The 27763-nt window shown below is 48.2% G+C and overlaps 1 protein-coding gene across 1 annotated transcript in view; it reads left to right on the top strand.

The window, feature by feature from the left end:
- PLB1 (phospholipase B1) overlaps positions 1 to 27763 on the top strand; it is a 150099-nt gene that overhangs the window by 44639 nt on the left and 77697 nt on the right. The window contains exons 12-19 of the mRNA XM_021924506.2: positions 1102 to 1177; positions 2378 to 2482; positions 3965 to 4021; positions 9551 to 9622; positions 10700 to 10774; positions 13618 to 13681; positions 24194 to 24252; positions 26574 to 26647. Of these exons, the coding sequence (XP_021780198.2) occupies positions 1102 to 1177; positions 2378 to 2482; positions 3965 to 4021; positions 9551 to 9622; positions 10700 to 10774; positions 13618 to 13681; positions 24194 to 24252; positions 26574 to 26647 (582 nt within the window). The remainder of the gene's footprint in view (positions 1 to 1101; positions 1178 to 2377; positions 2483 to 3964; positions 4022 to 9550; positions 9623 to 10699; positions 10775 to 13617; positions 13682 to 24193; positions 24253 to 26573; positions 26648 to 27763) is intronic.

A 27763-nucleotide genomic window follows, 5' to 3' on the forward strand; every position in this document is an offset into this window, starting at 1 on the left:
GCGGGCCCCCTGCCAAGCATTGTTTTGGGGACTGAGTCAAAGAATAAAATACTCGGTCTGGTTGATGTCGTGCCAGAGGCTCTCCTCCGTGCCAGAGTGATTTGAGAGTTCGCCTTGGCAAAACATTCATAAGCTAAGAAGTGTTACTTCTGGAAATTGGATAGAAAAACGTAGCCTAAATGTAGTTTAACTTCACAGAACTTGATTCCTATATATTTCTGAAAATGTTCATAGACTTTAAACTTTTTGGAGCCAAATCCTAAAAATTTTGGCTCTGGACCTAGAAAAGAAGTTCGTGTAGAAAAAGTCAGGGCAAGGGTGGTGGAGAAAATGGTGCTGGAAAGGAGAGAAGGGGGTACCGAGGGGAAGGAGGGCTCTGAAGAGGACAAGACAGAGAAGGTACAGGGGAGGGAAAGGAGAATGGGATGTGGGTGTCTGGTGTGAAGAGCAATGAAGGGGGAGGAGGGAGACTGAGAGATGAAGAGGGAGAAGCTTCCCTCCTATCATGCCAGCCTGGGAGAGAGCATTCTCCGTCCATTTCCTGTCCACCCCTCCGGGCTCCATCCATGCCACCCCTCCATTCCTTCCCTGTCCATTCCCTCCATTCCTTCCCCTCCATCCATTCCTTCATCCATGTCCCCCTTCCTTCCCACCCCCCGGGGCTTCCCTCCGTCCTTGCCACCTCCCCAGCCATTGCACTTGCCCCTGATTCCATCCGTCCTGTGCACCCCCGGAATCCTCCGTCCCATCACTGCCCCAGTTCACTCGTCCCATGCCACTGCCTCCCGAGACTTCCCTCCATCCACCACCCCTCCATCCCCCCTCCGTCCATGCCATCCTTCCACCACCACCCCCATTTCCCTCCATCCATACCCCAAATCCGCCACCCAACCCCCCAGGCTTCCCTCCATCCACCACCCACCCCCAGGAGTTCACCACCCTCTGTTCTTCCCAACATTTGTGTCCTCTAAGACTTAAGCTTCTTCGTCCCTACTCCTTAAGCAACTCCTAGGCCCCTTCTTCCATAACAGGCAGCCTGGATGCACCCCCTTCCCCCACACTGCCTCCCCTCTCTCATTCCTGGTGTGTTTCAACCTGCAGCCCTGCGCCAGAGCCCTGCAACTGCTCAGAGGAGACCTCCAGGCTGGCCAAGGTGGTGATGCAGTGGTCTTATCAGGTGAGCCCACCCTGGGAGCCCGGGCTGCTGGCTCACAGGGGTGGGGTGGTCGCCAAGGAGAACGGGACAATTAGTTGAGTTTGCTCATGTTAGGACGTCTCCAGCTGAATTCAGGACTAAGGAGCAAAGAGCTGCTCGTGCTTCACGTTGTGGTGGTGATTTCGGGATTCCTGCATGTAAAATGGGGGCTACAGTACTGGTAGGGGTGCGAGTAGGGGGACAGTGGGGGCACTTTAGGCAAAAGGTAGTGAGGAACTTCAAAGATTCATTCTGGAATGCTTTTGGTCATCAGTGCCACTTGTAGTACCACATCTGGAGCGGGTGAACTGGTTCTGCCCAGTGTGCCTGTCCCCAGCCTACAGCCCAAAGGCAAACCAGGGCTCCTGAAGATGCACATTCCAGTTCACAGAAGAGACCTCAAGAGAGGGTGAAGGGGTTGGGCGTGGTGGCTGACACCTGTAATCCCAGCACTGTGGGAGGCTGAGGCGGGCAGATCACTTGAGGTCAGGAGTTCAAGACCAGCCTGGGCAACATGGTGAACCCTTGTCTCTACTAAAAATACAAACATTAGCTAGGCATGGTAGCATGCGCCTATAGTCTCAGCTACTCGGGAGGCTGAGGCAAGAGAAGTCACTTGAGCTTGGGAGGTGGAGGTTGCGGTGAGCTGAGATCGCACCACTGCACTGCAGCCTGGGCAAGAGAGCGAGACTCTGTCAAATAAATAAATAAGGGTGAAGGGCTTAATGAAGGCCATCATCCCTCTTAGCAAACAGCACAAAGCATAGTTTCTGTTAGCATGTGTTAACATGATGAATTTTTATTTGAAGTTGCATGGCACCTCTCTCGCTCTGGAAATGACAACATGTTTTGAGTGGTTAAGGCCCCTGCCTCTACCAAACTTAGCTCTTGAAGAGAGCAGGGGGCCCCACCATACGCTGGGCTGTCTTGTCATTCCTAAGCTTCCAGAGAATATATTTTAGGTCTGTCTCTGGTATTACCTAATGCTGGCACTTCAGAGACAAATGAAAACTCAGCTTAGCTATCAAAGAGCCCTGAAGGGTGAGACAAGAGGGAGCTTCAGAATAGCACTTGAGAACAACGAGAGGGGCAGATTCTGTCCCAGGTCTTCTGAGAATGATCTGGGGCTGGCTCTGCTTTGCTCATGTTCCTGGATGGTCACCTCTCTGCTCCCTTCTCCAGGAAGCCTGGAACAGCCTCCTGGCCTCCAGCAGGTACAGTGAGCAGGAGTCCTTCACGGTGGTTTTCCAGCCTTTCTTCTATGAAACCACCCCATCTCTACCCTCGGTAAGTGGGGGCTGCATGGCGTATCGAGAGGGTGGTTGGGGCCAGGCGTGGTGGCTCACTCCTGTAATCCCAGCACTTTGGGAGGCCGAGGTGGGTGGATCACCTGAGGTCAGGAGTTCGAGAGCAACCTGGCCAACGTGGTGAAACCCTGTCTCTACTAAAAATACAAAAATTAGCCAGGCATGATGGTGAGCGCCTGTAATCCCAGCTACTCGGGAGGCTGAGGCATGAGAATCGCTTGAACTCAGGAAGTGGAGGCTGCAGTGAGCTGAGATTCTGCCACTGCACTCCAGCCTGGGCAACAGAACGAGACTCAGTCTAAAAAAAAAAAAAAAAAAACTGTGCAACAGAAACGAGACTCAGTCTAAAAAAAAAAAAAAAAACTGTGAAGAGTGTGGTGGGGAGAAGGCCTGGGCCATACATCTGTTCCTGCCCCCTCTCCCACCCTTACCCAACAAGCCTCAGCCCAGTTCAGCTCTCCTGAACCCAGGATGCATAGTCTTAGGGGAAATACCCCCATATTCTCTTATACTTTCCTGTACACTTTCCTCACAGGGTTGAACAGCCCACATGAGACGGGCTGTTAGAGGCAGGGCAGCCCAGGGTAGCCCAGGGTGAATGGCCTAGCTTCCCCTCCTGGCTCTGGGGTGGCCGGCTGTGTGACCTTAGACAAGGTGTTGAACTCTGTTCTGTAAAATCAGGGCCGTTTAGTAACATGTCCTCCCTCTCGGTGGCCATCAGGGCCACATGAGTTAATACTTGGGGGGACGCAGAGTGGCGTCTGGTGCTGGGGAAGCACTCGTACCTCTTGGCCATCGTGGTTATTCCAAAGAGAATCTCCAGGGATGCCAGCTCTTGTCCCTCTTGCTGCACGCTCCTCTCCATCCATCTCTGGAAGGGAGGGGAATCTGAGTTGCCCTTACCCCCTCCCCCAGATCACTGGGCAAGGGGCCACCCAGACCATGTGGCACGTGGTCCACACTTGCTGACCGAGGTCTCTGCAGCCTCTGGGGCCTCAGTCCTGTGTCTGGGGATAGTCCCTTCCTCCAGGCTTCTGGCTCCTGCCTGTTGGAATCCTTGTGCCATCTCCATGCCATAAACAGTGTTTAAAGTGATAGTTTAAGAGGATGAGGAGAAATACTAGCTCACATTCCCTTTCTTCATCCTCCTACTCAGATCACACCTGAATCATTTGCCTGCCACCCCCTCCTTCCACTGTTTGGTTCAGTGACAGAGAACCCCATGATGACATGGAGCTGCCTGACGTGCCACCTGCTCCTGCAGGCCCTGACCTCAGAGCCCTGACCCCCGTCAGTGGTCCCATAAGTGCCCCTATTATTGATGAGAGGAGGGGCTGAGAGAAAGGGCCTGGACAGATCAGGCCACCCCAACTCTACACCAGAGAGGGCTTCAAAGTGTGCAGCAGGTCCGCTGCATTCCTGGGGAGACACAAGGTCCCGCTGTCAATTGGTTCTCTTTCAGGAGGACCCCCCACTCCAGGATTCTACCACACTGGCCTGGCATCTCTGGAATAGGATGGTGAGTAGATGGGCTTGGGGTGGGACCCACAGAGGAGGGGCAGGGTCTCCACCACCACTGAGCCCACCGTGCTGAGGAGGGGCCCCAGGGCGCCCCAGGATCCCAGGACAATGGTTCTGGGCCACCAGGGATGCTTCTCTCTCCTGGTGATGCCCCTCTCTGACTGACTGAGAGTTTGCCTCGCCACACGTACTGGGCTGCAGCCAGGCCAGGGAGCAGCAGGGGTCTCACCGGAGCCTCAGCCCTGCTTTCCCAGAGGCGGGGCCGTTTCTCAGGGTCTGTGTGGAAGACCTACTTGAGTCTAACACTGGGGAGTGGTCTCCCCTCACCATTGCTGTTCAGCCTGCCCTCGCACTTAGGCAGTGTTGTGCGGTTGTCAAGGCCCAGGGTGGTGCCTGAGACAAGCATGGACTTCAGTGTGATGAAGGCCTGGGTTGGAATGCTAAGCCCACCACTCGCAAGCTCTGTGAACTCAGGTCTCAATGCTCGTTCTGCAAAATCCAGGTCAGTCCCTGGCCCAACATGTCTAGCGCGCAGCTCGCTCCTGGCCTGTAGTAAGCACTCCACATGGGTTGGTCTTTTTACTGTAACTGTAACAGGATTTCCCCAGATTCCAAAGGCCCCCTCCAGGGATATCTGGGATTAGTCAGGGGATGGAATGTGACGTCAAGGCTTTGAACCTTTTCAGGGCATCAGACGGAGACCTGATTTTGCCATTGATTTTCTTCTCACCCAAGCTGCCTCATTTTTAGAATTCTAGTGACAGAAATTCATTGTTCTTTTTTTGTGGATCCATCTCTACAACTGACATAGTGTGTTGAGTACCAGGGACAGCTGCATTTCAGCACGCGTGAGCCAGTGTGAAACAGAGTGCAGGGAGGGAAGGGGCACAGCCTCCGACAGTGCCAGACACTGGAAACATACTGTCCTTTGAAGAAGGCATTTGAGTTCTCTGAACAGGGACGTTTGTCAGTGTGCCTGGCACTTGCAGGGAATATGTCCCCAGAAATCCACTTTGCTGCTGATCTCCCATGATGGGCAGAGAAGAGGAATCTGGCCCCTCCAGCAGGGACTGCTCTCCCAAGCCCTCTCTCAGGGAGAGCAGGGCTGATGATTCCACCTCAGCCAAACCTCTCCCCTCCTGCCATCTTTCTCCCAACCAACAAAAGGACACCTGTGACATGGCCTGCCCTTGGAGGTGCCATACCACCTTGTACCCTGCCCTTGTACCCTCCATGGTTCCAAGAAGGACACAAGAGACCCACCAAATGTGGCTTCTGTCCTCACCAGGCTTCAGGTGTAGCTGGGAAGGGCCCGACAGCCCAGAGGAACAAGAGTCAACAGGGACTTAGCCAGCAGTGATGTGCTGGGCCATGCACCAGGAAGCAATGTGAAGGATGAGGCCAGGAGAGCCCATGAAGAGGCAATTTGAATGGGCTTTGTGAAATGTGTTGGAGGAGGTCAGGGAGGGCGTTCCCAGGCAAAGGGACCTTTGTGAGCAAAGGGCATGGAGAGAAGAATGCGTCAGATGCAGCAGCAAGGGCAGGAAGAGGCCTGTCTGATAAGAGAAGAGATACGGAGATAATAAGGCTCCGAGCATGAACGGAGCCCTTGAGCACCAGACAGAGAAGCTGGAGAGGGCAGGTCCAGGGAGGGGCTGGATTCCTATCGCTTTCTCCCTTCATCATGCTATTTGTCCTTGATGTTGGTGGCAATAGCAATCATAACCACCTTTACAGAGCTGCTGGGTGATGGTCCCGTGCATACAAATAAGGTACACCCCGCGTACGGTCTCTTAAAACTACTTGAGGGTCAGGATGAGCACGTACACAGGAATGGAAGGTCTCACCCTCAAGGCCAAAGGCCTGTGACACAGAGAGTGTCACAAAGGCTTAGAAGAGGAGGAGGATGTGGCTTTCCTGGGTAAGCAGTGACCTCCCTCTCTCCACACCCATACGACAAGTCCAGTTTCCCAGTGCAAACCAGAGGTTCCTACGGCCTCAGCCAGCAGGGACATGGGGAGCGGGGAGAGACAGGATAAGAGGGGGTTCCCCCAAGCATCCCCAGTCCCTAGTTTCCTCACAAGCAAAATGCCAGACCATCCCACAGTTCCCAGGTCCAGCACAGCTGCTGGAACACATCAGAAGCTCCTGCAGACCGAAATTCAGCCATGAGAAGCAACGAGTGTCACAGGTTAGGGCAAAGGGCCCTGGACGGGAGCCAGAAAACCTGGGCTCTGGTTTCAGTCCCACTTTTGGTGGTTTCTTGAGGCAAGTCACATGGTCTTTCGGGGTGTCCATTTTCTCTACCTGCCAAAAAGGTCTAAACACCCTTAGCCAGCACCTGAGGGCTTGTGAAGATACAGGAGGGCCCTGGGCTCCTCCTACCCTTGGTTTCACTAATTGAGACCTCCAGGTGCAGGGAGGGCAGGAGTCTCTGCCACCACATCTATGATTCTTTGCTGGGCTGGACTGGGACACCGAGGTGGAAAGCAGGTGTGCCTGTTCTGTGTCCACCCTCGCAGACACACACAGTCCAGGTGAGGGCTGCCCTCTGTGTGGGGAGCAGAGAGGGACCGGCAGAATCCCATGATCACAGGGAGTCCAGGTCCACCACTCTGTCCTCAACCACGCCTGGACACAACTGTGGGGAAGGAGAGGAGCTCTCAGCTCTGCAGCCTACAAAGCCACATCAGCACGTCAGCATCCTCCCTCCCTCATCCTCCAAGCCCTAGCATAGGTGAGCTTTGAGGACCAGCAAAGGAAAAGTTCCACACACCAGCATGGGAGGTGGCAGCAGCCCCATCTAAACGTGCCTGGAACGTCCTGGCTGAGTGAGGCCTCCAGGCTGAAGCTTGTACCGATGCCAAGCCGAGGAGGATTTTGTGTCTGGGACACGGTTCGTTCCCTAGGCCCTTTCTGCTGCTGCCTCAATAATTTCTGGTAATTCTTGTACATTGGTCATTTTGAAGGGACCCACCTTTAGGGAACTGATGTCTCTGGCCCTTTCCGCAGTCACTGACCCCACCTTATGCCAAGTCAACACCAGGGGCCCAAGCCATGGGCAGAATAAGGAACTTGGGGATCGCTCACAGCCCAGGGAGGATTCTGCTGCTCGGAGGGGATTTTCAAGGTCATTGCCCTCACCCCTCCGACACTGCAGTTCATTCCTTGGTGGCAGGGAAGCCATGCTGGCGAGGTGTGCAGAGTGGAGTGGAAGCCCAGACCGGCCCTGGTTGTCCCTGGAGTAGATAGCAGCGCACGTGCGTTTATGGGCCTCACAGCGTGGCAGGAGAAAGAGGCACATACAAGAAATTATTTGAAGTAACTGTGTCGTTTCCATCCTCTCTGGGGATGCAGGAGAAGAAAGGGTCAGAGTCAGTGTAAAGGGAATGAATGGAAGCAAGGAGGATGGAGGAGACTCCTAAAGAGAGATTTAGGACAAAGTTCTCAACAGAAATGGGCTTCTTGGGAAAACCTATGAATTTTCCTTCTTTGAGGCCCTTTAAAAAAAAATAGTCTCTGCTGTATCCACTTTATCAGAATCATTTAGATATGGCTCTTTCAAGGTTTCTTTCCAGATTCCATTATGGATTAAATTCTTGGAAGATGGGGGAAAGATGGGTGTGGTGGCTCATGCTTGTAGTCCCAGCACTTTGGGAGTCCGAGGCAGGAGGAATGTTTAAGCCCAGGAGTTTGAGACCAGCCTGTGCAACGTGACAAAACCCTGCCTCCAGTACAATATGAGAAATTAGCTGGGCATGGTGACACACGCCTATAGTCCCAGCTATTCAGGAAGCTGAGGTGGGAGAATCACCAGAACCTGGGAAGTCGAGGCTGCAATGAACTGTGATCACACCACTGCACTCCAGTCTGAGCAATGAGAGTGAGACCCTGTCTCAAAAAAGAAAGAAAAAAAAATGGGGAAGAGAAGGTGGCAAGACAGATCAACACCTGGCCCTCACCCAGGCCTGCTCAGTACTTCCTTTGACAGCCGCCTTGAATGTTCGAGGTGGGACTTTGTTTCTAGGAGCGACCACCATCAGAATGAAACAGAAAGAAGCATGGATTCTATTTCCTCCCCTAGGCCGTGAGTTAGAGAGTTGCCACTCCTTTTCCAAATGTTCAGCTAATTATACCTTCTTATCTGATTCTCCTTCAGTCTGGCTGAAGAGCCAATTCCACTAAGGGTAAAATTCTTTTCTTGTTTCTTGTTTACTGGGGCACAGATGCTGGGGTAAGATACCGCTGCGGAATCTGAAATCCTCAACCGAGCCAGACAGGCTGCCCCATCCAGTAGCTTCCCACGTCCCTTGGCAGAGTCATTGGAAGGGGAAGTGAGGGCCAGAGGTACCAGCAGAGCCCAGCAGCTGTGGGCAGCCAGAGGACAGGAAAACAGGTTCTCAAACAGTAGGAAATAGCACGTGCAGAAGAAAATCGGCAATCCCTCCAAGCCATTGCATTTTTCTTTTTAAGTGTTTATATATGTATAATGAACATTTTAAAATAACAAAAAAAAAACTTTAAAAAAAAAATCCCTCCCTCCTCTAATTCTTCAACAGCCTTCACTTCCCTATGTCTAATGCTTTTACCAAGTTGATAATCTGCTGGTTTCTCCTGCTGTTATACCATAAATATTTTATCTGTGTTATTAGATGTCATTGGATGGCCTTTGTGCTTGTCATTTAAGTAGCTGCCTATTTCAGAGCGGATACCACACCACCCGCTCCTGGCTCACTAGATACTCTAGCGGTTTGTGAGCACTGGCTGTGCTGTGTTCCACGTCACTGTATTTGTGACCCCGTGAAAGACATGAGACTTGACCCAGGCCCCATAACTTGCTTCACTCAGAGCTGTGGAAGCAGTTCTCAGGGAACGGAGGGTTTCCATTCTCTACTGTGCACAGATTTACCTACGTTTGGGTTGTGGACACAGGCTGCGGGCAGGACTTGGGAAAGAAGACATGCTTTATGCAAAAGCGATGCATTTGCCCTTCCTTCCCATACCGGCTCTCCTCTCTAAGGAAACTTGAATCCGTGAGCCAGAAAGTAGCTGGGCAGCAAGGAGGGGACAAGAACCCAAGCTGGATAACCGGCCCCCACGTGATCAGAAAGCTGCGTGACCCATCGCGAGATGTTTGGATGGATTCAGGATACCAGTGTTGGAGTCCCAGCTCTGCCCTGGCTGGCTGGGACCCACCTCAACCTCTGTTGTGCAGCTTCTCCTTCTAGGAGAGGTAGACTAGGAAGTCCCTTCAATATATATATATATAAAACAAAAGCTTCCTCTCATTCTGTGGTTCTCAAACTCGGGTGTGCATCAGAATCACCTGGAGAGCTGCCCCAGGGACAGACTGCTGCCCCAGCCCCGGAGTCTCAGACTCAGTCGGTTGGGGCTGGGGGCTGGACACGTGCATTTCTAATGCATTCCCTGGTGCTGCTGCTGGACTAATAAGTCTTTCTCACTGGTGGCTTGGCAGGCTGCTACCTGCACAAAACTTCCCTGTTCTAAAGCCCACGTTCCTTTCTAGATGGAGCCAGCAGGAGAGAAAGATGAGCCACTGAGTGCAAAACACAGGAGGCCAATGAAGTGTCCCTCTCAGGTAGGAGGGACTGGGCAGGGGAGGGACTCTTATTGAATTGAGGGTGCAGGGTGTGTGGCCAAGTGGGCTTTGCTGTGATGTGGGTCTTACCTGAGATAAGAGTCCTGGCTCTGCTCTTCTGGGGCCTGCAGACAGTTTTGCACACATAGCAGGCCTGATGTTTACAGCTGTGGGCCACGAGAGCTGTTTCAGCAAAACAGCAGCCCCCTCCATGCCTGTGGAAGGCATAGGAACAAGGCCACAGCTCACCTGGCCCCAAATGCTGCCCCCACGTATCTCCTCTGGGTCCTGGCCCTCTGCCTCAGATGCCGTTTCCAGACCTTCCTCTACCTCAGAGTGGCAAAGAAGGGAGGGATGGTGAGTATCTAGGTGCCTGAAAGGCAGATCATTTTGACTACATCTTAAATATGTGTCTAGTATGTAGTAGGCTTATAATTAATGTTTCCAAATAAGTGGATGACCAAATAACTGGACATAAATGAATGAGATTTTTTTTTTTTTTTTTTTGAGATGGAGTCTCGCCCTGTTGCCAGGCTGGAGTGCAGTGGCACAATCTCGGCTCACTGCAACCTCCGCCTCCCGGGTTCAAGCGATTCTCCTGCCTCAGCCTCCCAAGTAGCTGGGACTACAGGCACATGCCACCACGCCCGGCTAATTTTTTTGTATTTTTAGTCTATCATTTAATGCTAGTCAGGTATTTGGCTTTCTTGATGAATTGGTAAGTTTTTTGTTACTATGCAATAAGAAGTATACCATTCACTTTGTTTCCCTTTTTGCTTTGGCTGCCAAGAAGCTTAAAATTAGATTCCCTTCTCATCAAAATATATGTACTTAGCCTGGTAGCATGAACCCCCAGGGTAAAGAGCAAGAGAGACTGGCTGTCACAAATGGGAAATGTCAGCGCATTCATGAGTCCTTCAGGGACCAGAGAGAAGAGCCAGAGAATGGTTTGGTCCTCATTGGAAACATGATGTCAATGTTCCCAGTTGGCCAAAAGCATCACTGGATGCTCAAGCCTGATAATTAAGGGATACAGACTTCTGGGTCGCAATTCCAATATGTCACCTTTCCCTGCAGGAGAGCCCCTATCTGTTCAGCTACAGGAATAGCAACTACCTGACCAGACTGCAGAAACCCCGAGACAAGCTTGAGGTAAGGAAACGGTTTTTGTAATTGACAAACATGCAAATGAATCAGGGGCTGCACTCCTTGCTGAATCTTTGGAACCTTCCACGTGGTTCTTTTTTCTCTCTCTCTTTTGAGATGGAGTCCTGCTCTGTTGCCCAGGCTGGGGTTCAGTGGCGCCATCTCGGCTCAATGCAACCTCCACCTCCTGGGTTCAAGCAGTTCTCTTGCCTCAGTCTCCTGAGTAGCTGGGGCTACAGGTGCGCACCACCACGCCTGGCTAATTTTTGTATTTTTTTAGTAGAGACGGGGTTTCGCCGTGTTAGCCAGGCTGATCTTGAAATCCTGACCTCAAGCAATCTGCCTGCCTCAGCCTCCCAAAGTGCTGAGATTACAGATGCGAGCACTGCACCCGGCCTGGATTTTTTTGAAGCAGATCAACTGGCCAGATTTGCAACCTCAATACAATTTTTTTTTTTTTTTTTTTGGCGGGTAGGAGGGGACAGAGTCTCGCTGTGTCACCCAGGCTGGAGTGCAATGGTGTGATCTCAGCTCACTGCAACCTTAGCCTCCTGGGTTCAATCGATTCTCCTGCCTCAGCCTCCTGAGTAGCTGGGATTATAGGCGCGTGCCACCACACCTGGCTAATTTTTTGTATTTTTAGCAGAGATGGGGTTTCACCATGTTGGCCAGGCTGGTCTCCAACTCCTGACCTCATGATCCACCCACCTCAACCTCCCAAAGTGCTGAGATTACAGATGTGAGCCACTGTACCCAGCCATTCCATGTGGTTCTTAACGTCGGGAAACTCCCGCTGCCTCTAGGCATATGGAGGGCTGCCGTAGACCGCTGATGTTCAGTCAGAACAGGTTGGAGGAGGGAGAAGGATCCAGCATGTGGCCGTCCCCTGGGTGCCTAGAAGCAGGTCTCCCCCACAGTTTATCTTCAGAGCTGCCTCTGCAACCAGCATAGGGGTTTTACAGAGAGTGTGTACTGCCCAGCACCTCCTGTTCCCAATCTGTTGTGATGTAAGACAGATTCTTCTGACCCTTCCCAAATCTCTGAAAAATTCTTCTAAAATCATCTGAGAACTTCATCTGAAGAGAAAATTAAGAAAGAGCAGAGATACGTGGTGAGGTCTGAACCCAGACAGTGTGGAACTCCAAAGCCCTTGAGTGGGTCCACATTGGTAGGGGGCCCCTGACAGGCACTCATGCCTTGATCACTGCTTTTCTCAGGAGTCTCCCCGTGAGACTTCCCGTGGAGATTAGGCAGGGCACCCTGCACTCCTCTGGGAAAGCAAGGAACACTCAAGGGTTGATGTCTTCTTTCCCAGAGAAGGGGGGACTGAGGTGGGCTGAGACAAATTTGGTCCTAGTGACATCTTTCCCTCCCTATTTTATGGAAAAGGGTGAGATTTACTCCAAATAGTGGAGGCAGAGTTGATGGCCTGGGCTTCCACCCTGAGGGACACAGTGTGAGAGACTCGATTTATCAACTTGACTCACACTAACCAGTATAGCAATGAGGGTAAACCTGAGACGCAGCATGGCACAATGAGGTAAAGTAACCAGCTCTCGGTTCAAATCCAGACTCTTCCACTTATGGGCTCTGTGTCAATGAGCAAGATACTTAACCTCTCTGTGCCTTAGTTTTTTAACCTGGAAAATAATGACAGTAATAGCCCTACCTTGTGGAATTATTAATAAATTGTCATAAGTCAGTAAGTATAAAGCACTTATAATAGAATCTAACATACATGAGTTCTATGTAAGTATTGCTATCATTATCATTGGATAAAAGCAGTGATACAATTCTTCAGGACACATTTATTAACTATCTGCTATATACCACTAGAATGCAAGCTCAGTGAGGCAGGAACTCAGGGTAGGCACCAATAACTATTTGTTGAATGAAAAAATGGATGGATAGGTGGATGGATGGATACCAGGTATGAGAGATTAAAATGTAAATGAAAAATAGGACTTGTCCCAAGGAACTCAGTCTGGTACAGAAATGGACAAGTCAACAGGCAATTATAGCACAATGGTACTATAATAGGTACGGTAATGCGTGTTTTCATGGGGTGTTCTGGGAACACAGAGGAAGAGAAACTAACCTAGACAGGAGAAAGTTGAAGAAGGCTTTCCAAAGGATGCCCATGACCTCAGTCTTGAAGGGTGACTAAGGCTGAGGCAGATCGATGGGAGGGTGAGCAAATAGAAGGAAGGAAAGAGAAAGGGGAGAGGGTAACTACTTGGGCAAAGGCATGGATGCAGGGAAATATGGAGACTTAGGTCAAGGGCTGGTGGTTTAGAATGTTTAGTGGCCTCTTAGGCCATGCTAGGGAGATTGGACTTTTTGCTGAAGTTAATACAGAGTAGTAGTGTATTTGTTCAACTAACAAATATTTGTTGAGCATCCACTATGCCAGGCACTGTTCTAGGCTCTGGGGACACAATAATCAACAACACAGATAAAAATCCCTGCCTTCACCGAGAACTTGGGCAGAGGAGTGACACATCATATCACATTGAGAACAACCACTCTGGATAGATTCAGAGGGTGAGGAGCAAGTCTGTGGGACAGATGGCCATGATACTGGTGAATCATTGCAATATCCTGGCAAGAAATAACAAAGGCCTGAACTTAGGTGGAGGCAGAGGCACTGGAGCAGAGGGAACAGATTTGGGAGCACTTGGAAAAGATGTGGACAATTGGATATGAGTGTTGAAGGAGCGGGAGAAATCTTAAAAGACATCAAAGTTTTACTTTATCTTAAATGATGTTTTCCAAAATAGAGGCCCCACTTACCCATTTCCAATTTAGCAAAATCCATTTTCCTTATTTCCCTGTGTGTCTCATTTCAGGTAAGAGAAGGAACAGAAATCAGATGTCCTGACAAGGACCCGTCCGATACGGTTCCCACCTCAGGTACACAGCTTGCACCCAGGGATTTTTAAATTCATTCGAGGCCTGAAATCATCCAAGTAAGGGCTTTCCACATAACCTGAAATACTCCCGAGTGGTTTCTCAGGGGCAATGGAAATAACTCTATGTGTGTTTGTAAGGCCATGCCTGTGTCTGATTATTCTTTAACTAAAATGTGATATCATTATCAGAAAGCATTTACTGAGCAGTAACCCTGTACCAGGCCATGTTCTGCAAAGAACCCAATGTTAGTTGTGTGAGTTGTCATGGTCCCTGCCTTGAAGCCTTGAGGGGTGAATTTGTTCTCCAAAAGAGCAAAACTACCTTTAAGCAGAAAGCAAAAGTAGCCAGTCCATAGTCCCTGTCTGAGTCGCCTGCAGATTCACTCACACACAGAATGCACTCAAACACCACGCAGAGCAGGAAAGCACATCATCTTATGAATGTGCCATCTTCACTGCCTCTCAGTAGTTCTAAAATGTCTGTTGCTGGGTCATAAAATGGGATGTTCTAGGCAGTCATCAGCAACCTTCCCAAAGACGGTCTGCCTGAGGGCTGTACCTTTGCCTCCAGGCAAGGCAGCCTGGGGGTGATAGCTATGGGCCTGTAACCTTGGGAAGTCACAGCCATCTGGTGACCTGAGTGACTCAAAACATCAGCCTAGGAGCATCTGTAGCAGTGTTATAGATTCCCATGCTTGGTCCTAAAGGGGGACTCAAATGTCCATTTATTTGTTCGTTTATTTGCTCATTTGTGTGTTAGAGGATTGTTGAGTGCCTCCTTGCCTTCAGGAGTTTACATTCTAATTGATCTATTGCCTCTCATGGCCTCAGAATTGTAAAAAGACAGAAAATGAAGTTTGGGGATGTCATAGTGCCTAGCAAGAATCTTCCGGGGATGCAAATCTTTGTAGTCAGATTGTCTCCTTGTGCTGAGCATCAGGAGAGCAAATAAATGCTTGGCTGCCCTTCACACATGCCGTAGCTCTCCACGCTCCAACTAAGCCACATGGCTGGCAGGGAAGTTAAAAATATTCTAACCAAAACCTTGGTATATAACTGACACTTGTTTTAAGTTGCAGAAGAATGGAATAGGGGATATAGATCTTACATATATACATTTAGTCTTTATTTCCCCCCATACATGGTGCCAACTCATTCCTATTAGTTTACTAGCAGGATTTTATTAGCAGAAATAAATTATCAGCTTCATATGTAGACCCTCCTATGGTAAACACCCTTACTCAAAAATAGATAGATTAGGTATAGATACAGATAGATGTGTGTTTATATAGATAGATGTGTGTATATATAGGTGTATGTCTATAGATATATATATAGAGAGAGAGAAGTTTTTTATTTTTTTTTTGAGATAGAGTCTCACTCTGTTGCCCAGGCTGGAGTACAGTGGCATGACTGTGACTCACTGCAGCCTCGACCTCCTGGGCTCAAGTGATCCTCCTGCCTCAGCCTCCAAGTAGCTGGGACTATAGGCATGCATCACCATACCTGCCTTTTTATTTTTTTATTTTTTTATTTTTTTTTATTTTAAGAGATGGGGTCTTACTGTTGCCCAGGCTGGTCTTGAACTCCCAGGCTCAGGAGATCCTCCAGTGCTGGGATTACAGGCATAAACCAGCTCACCTGGTCTAGAGAGAACATCTGAATGTTTTAATAGCCACACACATTTACAGCAAAGTAATATCCATTCCCTTTTTAATCTTATTCTGAAAGAATGCTCTCTAAAGCATTTTGTAATCTGTCTAGATAATGTTTCTGTCATGACAGTGATAATCAGCCAATCTCATTAGAGCATATCTCAACACCTAAAAGCTGGGTAAAATGTAAACCTCTTCCTTATTCCCTGACCCTGAAGATTAGTGTGTTTATCAGCACTTGAAGATTGAAGATCAATAAATCTCAAGGCCTTAAAATCTGAGATCCTGTGGTGACAGGAGCTATTTTTTTTTTTTGAGGGCGGGTCACAAAGCACTGTACCCAGGCTGGAGTGCAGTGGCTGGCGATCTCGGCTCCCTGCAAGCTCCGCCTCCAGGTTCCATGTTCTCACTTTTTTTTTTTGAGGGTGGAGTCTCGCTCACAGCCGCCCAGGCTGGAGTGCAGTGGCGGATCAGCTCCGCGACAGCTCGCCTCCTGGAGTTCGCCATTCTCCTGCCTCAGCCTCCCCGAGTAGCTGGGACTACGAAGCCATACCTGCGCCCGGCTAGTTTTTGTATTTTAGTAGAGCGGGGTTTCACCGTGTTAGCCAGGATAGTCTCGATCTCCTGACCTCGTGATCCGTTCGTCTCGGCCTCCCAAAGTGCTGGGATTTCAGGCTTGAGCCACCGCACCCGGCCAGGAGCCATGTATATAATAACAAGATGGGTAGATTTAGGCTCCCCAATCTGACCAAGGTGAGCATGGGACCCACTCACTCACTCTCCACCTGGAATTAGCACTCACAGATGAGTGTTGGGCCAGCACTTCTGAGTCGCACCTGCAAAGTGTCATTCAGAAAAACGGTCACAGTTAACTGGCCAATAATGAAAAATACGTTTCATTATTGTGCCAGTGATTTTCTTTCTTTTCTTTTCTTTTCTTTTTTTTTTTTTTTTTTGAGACAGAGTTTCGCTCGATCACCCAAGCTGGAGTGAAGTGGCGTGATTTCCGCTCACTGCAACCTCCACCCCCGGGGTTCAAGCAATTCTCCTGCCTCAGCCTCCCAAGTAGCTGGGATTATAGGTGCCTGTCACCACGCCTGGCTAATTTTTGTATTTTTAGTAGAGACGGGGTTTTGCCATGTTGGCCAGGCTGGTCTTGAACTCCTGACCTCAGGTAATAACACCCGCCTTGGCCTCCCAAAGCTGGGATTACAGACATGAGTTACTGCACCCAGCCATGTGCCAGTGATTTTGATTGAACATTCTAACCATCCTTGTGACTGATGGGGTGGGTAAAAAGACAGCACAGGCACATATTATTATTTTCCTTTGGTATTAATCATGTATTTCAGGTGAGGTCATGCACTCTTCTGGAGATCATGTTTGTAATTTCTAATCAAAATTACCTGAGATATGTCTTATACGAGGAGATCATCTTATCTTTATACCTCCAATGACTCAAGCCTATGGTAGGAGCCCAATAAATGTTTGCTGAACTAATCTGAATGAGCATTTCTAAATCATCAGATCAACAATCCCTAGGATTGAAAAAAGATATTCAAAAAAAATCAACTACACCAAAATGCCTTTCATTAAAACAATTTTTCACTAAGAATATCTTTTACAATAACTGTTTTGCTTTTTGCCTTCAAAGTTACTTTCCTTTTTTTTTTTTTTTTTTTTTTTTTCTTTTTTGAGATGGTCTCAGTCTGTCGCCCAGGCTGGAGTGTAGTGGTGCAGTCTCACCTCACTGCAGCCTTAGACCTCCATGGCTCAAGAGATCCTCCCACTTTAGCCTCCCAAGTAGCTGGGACTATAGGCCCATGCCATCATGTCCAGCTAATTTTATTTTTTGTACAGACAAGGTCTCACTAAGTTGCCCAGGCTGGCCTCGAACTCCTGGGCTCAAATGATCCTCCTACCTCAGCCTCCCAAAGTGCTGGGATCATAGGCATAAGCTACCATGCTGGTCCAAAGTTATTTTCAAAAATCTTTATAGTCTCATTTTCTAGTGCTTCTCCAAACTGACCACAGATACATGCATCTAAACATCATTAAAAGTGATGTTTCAAAATGAGATGCTACCTGTCTTCAACAGGCTGTGGCCCTGGCAACTTGGATGCCTCATTCTGAGTACACTTCAGAGCTCATGAGTGATGTGCTTTATCCAATGACCTACAGGGCCCTGGGATGAGACACATAGAGTTAATGTAAGTGATTTTTTTTTTTTTTTAATAACCAATTGGTATTGGGTAACCAGTAAAAACTAAAAACTTGCAACATTTTCCTCCTAGTCAGCACATAGATGCAATTTACCAAGTGCTCTCTCCTATGGACTTTACAACTTTGTAAACACTCACATCATGCTCCATTGCTAGATGGCCCTGTCCCTACCATAGTTAGCATAACCAAGAAAAACATATTGGGCCTACTAGTTGGCTTAGGATTTTCCCAGCGAGAAAAGGAGTCACTTTTTGCAAATAAAAGAGTGACATTGAGGAGTCACAGGGGACGTGGCTTATTAACTTTCTGATGAAGGTGGCTATCTTGATGGCTAACGCCACACAGTGGGAAAAATTCAGAGCTTTTGCAAATAAGGATCCACAAAGCTAATTACGTGCTGCTGTCACCAATAGTATAAACCAGAACAGTTCATTCATTTATTTTAAGCCATCAATTCCTTGCTAAGTCCCTGAGGTCATTGATTTGACCCATTTGGCTAAAATTAGCTCTTCAGAAGTCAATATGAAAAATGAGCAGGTTACAGCACTGGATGGTCATTCACTAGGGGCATCATCTCGTCGTGAGCCAGCAGTGCAATGTTCCGTGTAGCTCATGAGGCTGTTTCTGTGGTCACCACCTACTCAGGGGTCCTGTGACTTGACCTACCGTGTCATCAGGAAGGAATGATGCCCTGTGGGAAATAACAGCCTGCTTGTCCCTGGGCACAACCAGCCTACTGAGTGAGTTCAAACTCCCCCAACACGTAGAGGAGTAAGTGTTTCCCTGCCCTATGGTTTTCGTCTTCTAAAACTTTGAGATCTGTAAAGTCCCTATCACAGAGTCACTTAGCCTTTAATTCCAGTTAACACGTTTCTTGAGCTCCCCTGTGGAAGGTACACATTGGTTCATGGAAACTCACACCGAAGATTCCAAAGGCAAAACATGGTTCCAATCTTGAGGCAGCTGCTTACTGCCATTGTGGAAATCTTAACATAAGTCCCTAAAATCAGACGGCAAATGGGTTGGGCAACGCTTGGTGACAATTGAGAGAAAGCACGTTTTTCAGATTAGGGCCCCACGTGGTTTAAGTTGCTGGGTTACACAAGACAAAGCCCCAGCAAGCCAAGCCTTTCTCCTGGGTGTGACCTTCCGTGTACAGTGGGCAGTGTCCCCACTCTACAGTCTAGTGTGCAATTTCCTTGCTATTTGTGATACTTCATCATGGCTTGGATGGCCTTCTGATAAGAGGCCCCCTCTGTAGAAATCATGATGAGTTAATGATGTGTTTATCAGCTTCTCTCAAGGTGGTGGACAGTTTGTACCAGATAATGTTTAGCTAATCAGCCCACACAAATTTAATCTTATCACTAAATAGTTCTTTTTCCAGGGAGAGCAACTGCTAAAGTGCTTTACTGTATTTCTAAGCTATGTTTGTCATTAATGATGACATTAACAAACCTCAAATCAAGGTCTACGGAAATTAGGCCAATGAAATGCGATGTGCTCTATCTTAACAATAAAATCCCAGATTAAGTCAACTCCTCCCACCCAGGTTTGCTTCATCTGGTTTATTACTGTATCTCTTCCTGAGACTCCTTCAGAATGGCCAACTGGAGAACCACCCCCACCACAATCAACCAATCTATCAGATGAGATCGGGCATGTTCAGGGTGGTATAGCTGTAGATCAATCAGTCTATCTATACATGTGTACGTACACATAGACATAAACATAGGTATGTGTGTGTGTCTGTGTGTGTGTGTGTGTGTGTGTGTGTGTGTGTGTTCTGCCTGCTACAAATTTAGGAGACAGGAATGGTAGGTTTCAGCTGCCTCTTTAGCAAACTGTAGTGATAATACTTTTGAATCAAATTTATCTATCTCTTCCGTATTTTTCCAGCCCCAAAGATTTCCGCTAACCTTTGCACACTAGCTAGTATTCACAGGATTCAGTGTATGATGCATTATGGCAGTAAGAATATAGTGTTTGACTGTTATCACCAGGAGCTAAAATAAACCACTCTAGAGTTGAAGGGAGAAGGTCTTATTTTTTTTGTTTTGTTGCCTTTTTAACCCCATCACCTGATTTATTTGAGAAGAGGTCGTTTTAAAGTTCTCCTGCTCAGCCTAGTGGACATGCGCTAATGTGTGCAGCTGGCTTTGTGATTTGATATTGTTCTTCTAACCACATGGTATAGCTGTGGATGGCTGGGAAGAGCCAAGTAGGCTATAATCATATGGAAGGCTGAGTGTGTGCATGGGATGTGTGTGTGTGTGTATGTGTGTGTGTGTGTGTGAGGGTGGATTCAAGGCATGGTGAGGGGGAGGAGAAAGAACACTGAAGAAAGATACTCAGCACCTCTTGAATCTAAGAGACAGAGCTGTCATCAGTCTGTGCAATGGCAGCTACAGTTGTGAGGGCCACAAGACAATGTACACATATACATGGGAGAAACAACTCTAGTCTTTTTTTCTTTTTTAGTGAAGGGGTCTCACTATATTGCCCAGGCTGGTCTCAAACTTCTGGGCTCAAGTGATCCTCCCAACTTGGCCTCCCTAAGTGCTGGGATTATAGGTGTGAGCCATTGCACGCAGCCAAATCTTTACTTATGTATTTTTTTTTTAGAGACGGGCTCACTTTGTTGCCCAGGCTAGAGTGCAGTGGCGCAATCATAGCTCACTGCAGCCTCTGCCTCCTGGGCTTGATTCCAGGCTTTTTAGGTCCAAGCGCAGTACTTGACTGCAGTCAATGGCTTTGATAGAGACCAAGTGTCTCTATCAGTGATTCTCAAAATGTGGTACCCAGACTGGACTGGCAGCATCAACATTATCTGGAAACTTGTTGCAAATGCAAATCCTTGGGCCCAACCCCAGACCTATTGAGTCAAAAATTCTGAAGGCGGTGCCCAGCCATCTGTGTTTTCACAGGCTCTCCAGGTGATTCTGATGCAGGCTCAAGTTGGAGGACTGCTGCTCTATATATTTTGCACGCATATATTTACAACTAGGTATGTGTGAGTTTGTATCCTTTCATAGGAAGAGGCAAGAACTTTTGCTTTTCCAGCGAGAGCAAATCCTCATTGGGAGCGGCTGTCCCCACCGGCAGACAGCATGAAAGAAAGTAGACAAGATGTCTCCATGGAAGGAGATGAGACCTGGAAGTCCCTGAGTATGTTTTCCACTCAGTGTTAATCTGGCTTCCTGCACAGGTATCATTCCACAGCCACGATCTGGATGTTGACGGGTTCTGTGGGTTATATGTAGTCCAGCTGTGTCAAAATCATTTCATCCTGTGTTTCACTGTAGGCCTGCAACCTTTTTTTTTTTTTTTTTTTTTTTTGAGACGGAGTCTCCCTCTGTCTCCCAGGCTGGCTTGCAGTGGTGCGATCTCGGCTCACTGCAACCTCCTCCTCCCAGGTTCAAGCAATTCTCATGCCTCAGCCTCCCAAGTAGCTGGGACTACAAGCGCACACCTCCACGCCTGGCTAATTTTTGTATTTTTAGTAGAGACGGGGTTTCGTCATTTCATCATTTTGGACAGGCTGGTCTCAGACTCCTGACCTCAGGTGATCTGCCCGTCTCGGCCTCCCAAAGTGCTGAGGTTGTAATCTGGTCACGCTACAGGCTTTATAAGCTGTCTTTTGCAAAGAAGGCTGTTGAGAAAGCCTCCTGCAGACAACTTTCAGTTTATCCCTCTTAAGCAATGGCCCACTGATATGTACCAGGGTGGGCCACTCCCTGGTACAAACTCTGTGCTAGGCTTCTTCCAAGCCACAAGAACTATTTCAGCAATTTAGTGCAGTGTTGCACCACTAGACAACAGAAGCACATCAGCAAAGGTGGAGCTGTAGCCAAGTCAGGGTGACCTTGGGGGTGAGGTAATTGGGGGAGTGGGAGGTAAGCTTGTGACCTGAGAGACCAAGCTATATATAGCTTAAGGAATTCTAGGTGTGGTCCCGCAAATACACTAGGATTCACATTCTTATGTGTATGAGGTAAGGGGGTAGGTAGATATAGTATCTGTGTGTGTATGTGAGTAATTACATATATAGCAATATCTATGTTAAACTCCTAACTTGCTTGCCAGGCATAAAAGCCTCTAATCCCAGTGACTCAGGAGGCTGAGATGGGAGGATCACTTGAGCCCAGGAGGTCGAGGCCACAGTGAGCCACGATCACACGCCACTGCACTCCAGCCTAGGTGACAGAGTGAAACCTTGCCTCAAAAAATAAAAATAAAATGAATATATTGATAGATGCTATAATATAATTGAATTTTGAAAACATTATGCAAAGTAGAAGCCAGACACAGTCATATATTATATTATTCTATTTATATGAAATATCCAGAGTAGATAAATCCATAGAAGCAGAAAGCAGATTATTGATTACCAGATATTGGTTAGGCCCTGTGGCCCTAACCTACCTTTCCAAGGTGGTTTTCTCTTTGCTGTCTCATATATGCTTCATGGAAGCAAACCGTGTGACTAACTGGGCTTTCAAGACATCCAAGCTTGACCCTACCACATCCATCCATCAGGCTTTTCCCTCCATTACCCGATCTCGCGCTCCCTCATCCTCCTCTTATTCCTGAGGCTTAATTCAAATGCGACCTTCTCCATGAAGCCTGCTGTGACCCTCTCCTCAGGCCCCCCCAGGGGGAGATCATCCCTCCAGCTCTATAACCTTACATCACTTCACACCTCTGTTAGTGTTTATCAGTCTTACACCATAGTAACTATGGCTATTTCTCATTTTCTCCTTAGCTTGTGAGCTTTTTGAGGGCATTCTCTGTATCTGATCACTGTGTGGTCTCCAAAGCACCCAGCCACTGCTTGGTGTTCAATATGTTTGTCCTGTGAGTTAATAGCTGCCACATCACACAGAATGCTTAAACTCAAAAGATAAAAATTATATATAGTCAAGCTGTGGAAAACAGCTTGATGCTTCCTCAAAAAGATAAGCATAGGATTACCATATAACCCACCAATTCCACTCTCAGGTGTATACCAAAATAATTGAAAACGGGCATTCAGACAAACACTTGTACACAGATATTTATAGCAATACTAGTCACAATAGCCCAAAAGTGGAAACAACCCAAATGCCTGTCAGTGGATGAATGGATAAACAAAAGTATGGTACATCCATACAATGGAATATCATTCAACAATAAAAAGGAATGAAGTGGCTGGGCTCCGTAGCTCATGCCTGTAATCCCAGCACTTTGGGAGGCTGAGGTGGGAGGATCACTTGAGGCCAGGAGTTCGCGACCAGCCTGGGCAACATAGGGAGACTCTCTCTCTCTACAAAAACTTAAAAATTGGCTGGGCATGGTGGTATACACTTATAATCCCAGCTACTCAGGAGGCTCAGGTGGGAGGATCACTTGAGCCCAAGAGGTCGAGGCTGCAGTGAGCCATGATCACAAGCCACTGCACTCCAACCTAGGTGACAGAGTAAGACTTTGTCTCAAAACATAAAAATAAAACGAATGTATTAATACATGTTATAACATAATTGAACCTTGAAGACATTATGCAAAATAGAAGAAGCCAAACATAAAAAGTCACATATTATATGATTCTATGTACATGAAATATCCAGAATAGATAAATCCATAGAGGTAGAAAGCAGGGTATTGGTTACCAGGGACTGGGAGGAGGGAGAAATGGAGGTGACCACTTAATGGGTATAGGGTCTCCTTTTGGGGTAATGAAAATGTTTCAAAGCTAGATAGAGGTGATAGTTGCACAACATTGTGGACGTACTAAATGCCACTGAACTGTTCACTTTTTAAATGGTTAATTTTAGTTATGTGAATTTCATCTCAATTAAAAAACAGTCAGCTGGGTGCATTGGCTCTTGCCTGTAATCCCAGCACTTTGGGAGGCTGAGCCGAGTGGATCACAAGGTCAGGAGATTGAGACCATCCTGGTCAACACGGTGAAACCCCGTCTCTACTAAAAATACAAAAATTAGCCAGGTGTGGTGATGCGTGCCTATAGTCCCAGCTACTCAGGAGGCTGAGGCAGGAGAACAGCTTGAACCTGGCAGGTGGAGGTTGCAGTAAGCCAAGATCGCACCACTGCACTCCAGCCTGGGCGACAGAGCGAGACTGCGTCTCAAAAAAAAAAAAAAAAAAAAAAAAAGTCAGTGGCATAAAAGTATTCCCTTTTCACTTTAGAGAAACTGAACTGATTTTGATAGGATGATGTAATATTTTATCCCAAATATCATCAGATCCTAGAATAGATTAAGTATTGGTTGCATTTCCATGGCAATTCCTTCCCTCCTCCCAAATCACCTTGCCAAGGGCCTGCCACCACTCGCCTTGTAGCATCTGGTCTCACCAAATGTGAACACAGCTCCCCACTTAAAGCAGGATCCACCTTTAAGCTTGCTGTTCCGGTGTCCAGGTGCCCCAGAGAGGAAGCCAGCAGTCAGACTCCACAGCTGGCACTGCAGAGCCCATTGACAAGCATGGGTTTTTCCTGTCTTTTATCCGAGGTGTCTTGGTGGTAAAAACTGACTTTTTCTTCATTATCCTAGAAGTTATTCCTTTGTTTCAGAGTCGATGGGTCCAGTGCTTTCCTGGAAGCCCCATTTTCCACTCACTCCTGCTTATATTCTTAGTTCATAGGCTGAAGCCGGCTGACATCAACGTAATTGGAGCCCTGGGTGACTCTCTCACGGTAAGTGACCCTGATGCCAAAGGGGCAGGAGGGGAAAAGATTTTGACTAATATGAGAACCTGAAGAGGAAAATGGAGAGAGAAGGTCTCACTCCTGGCTTTTAGATGCTGCCATCTCGGGTCCTGATCTCCATCTCTCCATTGTCTGACCCACCCTGGTATTCAACAGCATTCCCTTCCCATCATGGTTTCCCACCTCCCTTCTGGTCTCATCTTCCTCCCCAATGCTGAGATGAAGGAAAGAGCAGGAAGTGGAAGGACCCCAGAGGGAGTGTGGGTGACAGGAGTGACCCACCCCAAGTCACACAGCTGGTCAGCAGTGGGGCAGGATGGATAAGATCTCCAGACCATGCTGTAGAACTAACTCCTCCAAGGATCCAGTGCTTGGTTTTGTCCATGTAGAAAAGCTAAGGGAAGGTACCAGGATGAGGGGTGAAGAGATGATGAGACAGGAGCAAGTGCTAATGGGGGCAGGGAGGTTGGGGAGGGTGGGAAGACGGGAGTCTGTGGAAGAGGCAGATAGGCCAGAGATGTTCCAAACCCACCTCTGCATCTGCCCCAGGGTGACATCTCAGACCCTGCAAAGCACTATCCATGAAAAGCAGAATCAGGCCTTTTGAGAGCCTGGGGGCTGGGGATCCCAGAGGTTCCTAGACACAGCTTCCATTCAACAGCCTCTCATCAGAGTCCAGCTGCTATTCCCTGGGCCAGTAGAATAGAGGGTCTCCAGCTGAATCCTCCCCAAGAACAAGCTGACACCTCTCATGTCTATGGTCTATCACAGTGATATCGTCCCACTCAGTGGGATGTATCTTCATGACAAAATCCTGTGAGGTATGACTTTCTTTAAATTCGACCAATAAAGTCTGGGCCCAGTGGCTCACATCTATAATCCCAGGACTTTAGGAGGCCAGGGTGGGAGGATCACTTGAGGCCAAGAGGTCAACACCAGCCTGGGCAACATAGCAAGACTCCATCTCTACAAAAATGAAAAAAAAAAATAGCTAGGCATAGTGGCTTACATCTGTAATCCCAGCACTTTAGGAGGCCAGGGCAAAAGGATCACTTGAGGCCAGGGGGTCAAGATGAGCCTAGGCAACATAGCAAGACCCAATTTCTACCAAAAAAGAAAAAAAATTAAGCCTAGTGATGCATGCCTATAGTCCCAGCTACTTGAATGGCTGGGGCTAGAAGATCACTTCAGCTCAGGATTTCGAGGCTGCAATGAGCCATGATGGTGCAAACTGCACTCCAGGCTGGACAACAGAGCAAGGCCGTGTCTCTAAATCAGTAAGAAGGTGAATGAAGCTGGGCAAGGTGAAGTGCCTCAGGCCACACAGCTTGTAAGTGCTCGAGTCAGGATCAGAACTCAGGGATCCTGACCCTAAGTCCAGGGCCCTATCCCTGTGCTGTGACAGCCTCCTCCATGGCCCCTCAGCCACTCTTCACCCCAAAGGCCTGACTGCTCATAACCTCCCAGGAAGGACGGGCAGACTGGGCCTTAGCGGCTTCATGTACTGCTTATCCCAACCTCTTCCTGCCTGGCAGGGCCTGGCATCACCTCCTCCCAATTCCCTGGTCTCCTCGAAGATACTCTCAGGACAGGGGGTCATCACATCTCAGCACAGCTGTTCAGGGGTTCCTAGGGAGGCAGCACTTTGGGTGTGAACCTGCCTGGCAAGTAGCAAAGGAACTGGGCACCAGAGAGCAGGGATCACACCTGGGGGCCTCTTGTGGAGACCAGACTTCACCCCCAACTGCCTAAGAGTCCTGTCTCGGCATGCTCTTCCAAATGCTCAGAAACAACGTGCTTTAGGCAAGGGACATGCACCTGAAGAGGGTCCACATTGTGCTTTCTTCAGCTGATGATGGCTACGTGGGATTTCATTTTATTACTACATTTTAAACTGTGCATAGGTGAGAGATATTGGTATAAAAGGATAATGATATATTTCCTTTTATGATATACTTCACAGCTTTTTAAAAATGAGAAAAACAACACCCTGAAATGTATCCTTTTGAAAAGATACAGTCTAATTTCAAGAGCACTTTTGCTAGACAAGTTTCACTTGGTCTTGCCCTAGGCAGGGTTTCTTAGAATGAAGCAGAGCTGTGAACAGCACCAGGCCTTCCCAGTGGGCGCTCTCACTCACCTCTGAAAAGGCAGGATGCATATGGAGATATGGTGCCATCTAGACCCTAGATCCCAGAGAGTGCCCAGGCGGTCCTGGCCAGCATAAGAACATAGACCTTTTGGCAGGCAGGCAGAGGTGGGCCACTGGGGAAAGCAAAGAAACTCACCCCCTCGTCGTTCTCTCTTAGGCAGGCAATGGGGCTGGGTCCACACCTGGAAACATCTTGGACGTCTTGACTCAGTACCGAGGCCTGTCCTGGAGGTGAGTGAGGGAGTGGCAAGGCCCCAAGGACCCCTTCATTGCAGAGCAAGGGAAACCCCCTGAGCATTCTAGAAACAGCACTCCAAACAGGGGTGGGCTGGCACTGGTTGCCTTGAGCCAGCTTCTGGTTTAATTTTGAAAGGGTGTGCCAAGCATATAAACCACTCACATTTGCTTGGTGGGCCAGTGAGGCAGGGCAGGTCAGGAACAGCTACATGTGTTTGGTTGATAACCTGTTCATTTCTCCTCATAGTGTAATCTGAAGACAGTGGGCCTGGTGCAGGTCGTGCACTTTGGGGACGGGGATTGTAACTGAGCCCTAGCTACCCAGCTGGATGTAACCTTAGGCAAGTTCCCTAACCTCTCTGAGCCTCTCGCCTCATCTCTGATGCAGAAACAATGCTACTACCTGAGCACTGTCTGAGGACTAGAAAGAATTTAAGTGTCCAGCACACTGCTTGACACAAAGTAAGTATCTGGTAGTTAGCATTGTTGTTATAGGGCCTTTATTTTACAGATGAGGAAACAAGGCTCAGAGAGGGCAAGTAACCTGACCAAGATCACAGAGCCAGAAGGTAAAAGATCACGAAGCAGAGCAGATACTTGCTGGCCCCTACCAGTGCATTCCCTTCTCATGTATCACTTTGGGCAGGCTTACTTCTGCTCTGCATGCGATCAAACCTCTGCTGCAAGCCCGGGAAGGCTTGGTGTTTCCTCACCTGGAATCTGGCATCTCCATCTGACACCTGCTTTAACCTCAGTGCCGACTCTCTGGCATCCTTCCTCACGTTGCTGCACAGTTAAAACTCAAACATTTGGAGAACCTTTTAGATGCTCCTAGACACGCGTGGCACAGAATGGGGTCGGGGGTGTGGAAAAGCAGGGAATCCAGTCCACTCTGGAATGCTGCATATTTGCATGCCTAGAAATCCTTCTCACTTTGATCACCTTGGAATTTTAGTATTGGCTTGGAAGATGGCTGAGTTTCTAGAAGACACCTTTTAGAAACGGCTTTTACAAGCCAAGCAGGAAGAGAAAAGAGAAAAAATAGGGCCAGCGTTTTTAAGACTACGTTTACACCAATAATATTAATGCACGGTGCAGTGGCTAGTTGGA

The sequence above is a fragment of the Papio anubis genome, chromosome 14 (genome assembly GCF_008728515.1).
Source record: "Papio anubis isolate 15944 chromosome 14, Panubis1.0, whole genome shotgun sequence".
Lineage (NCBI taxonomy): Eukaryota > Metazoa > Chordata > Mammalia > Primates > Cercopithecidae > Papio > Papio anubis.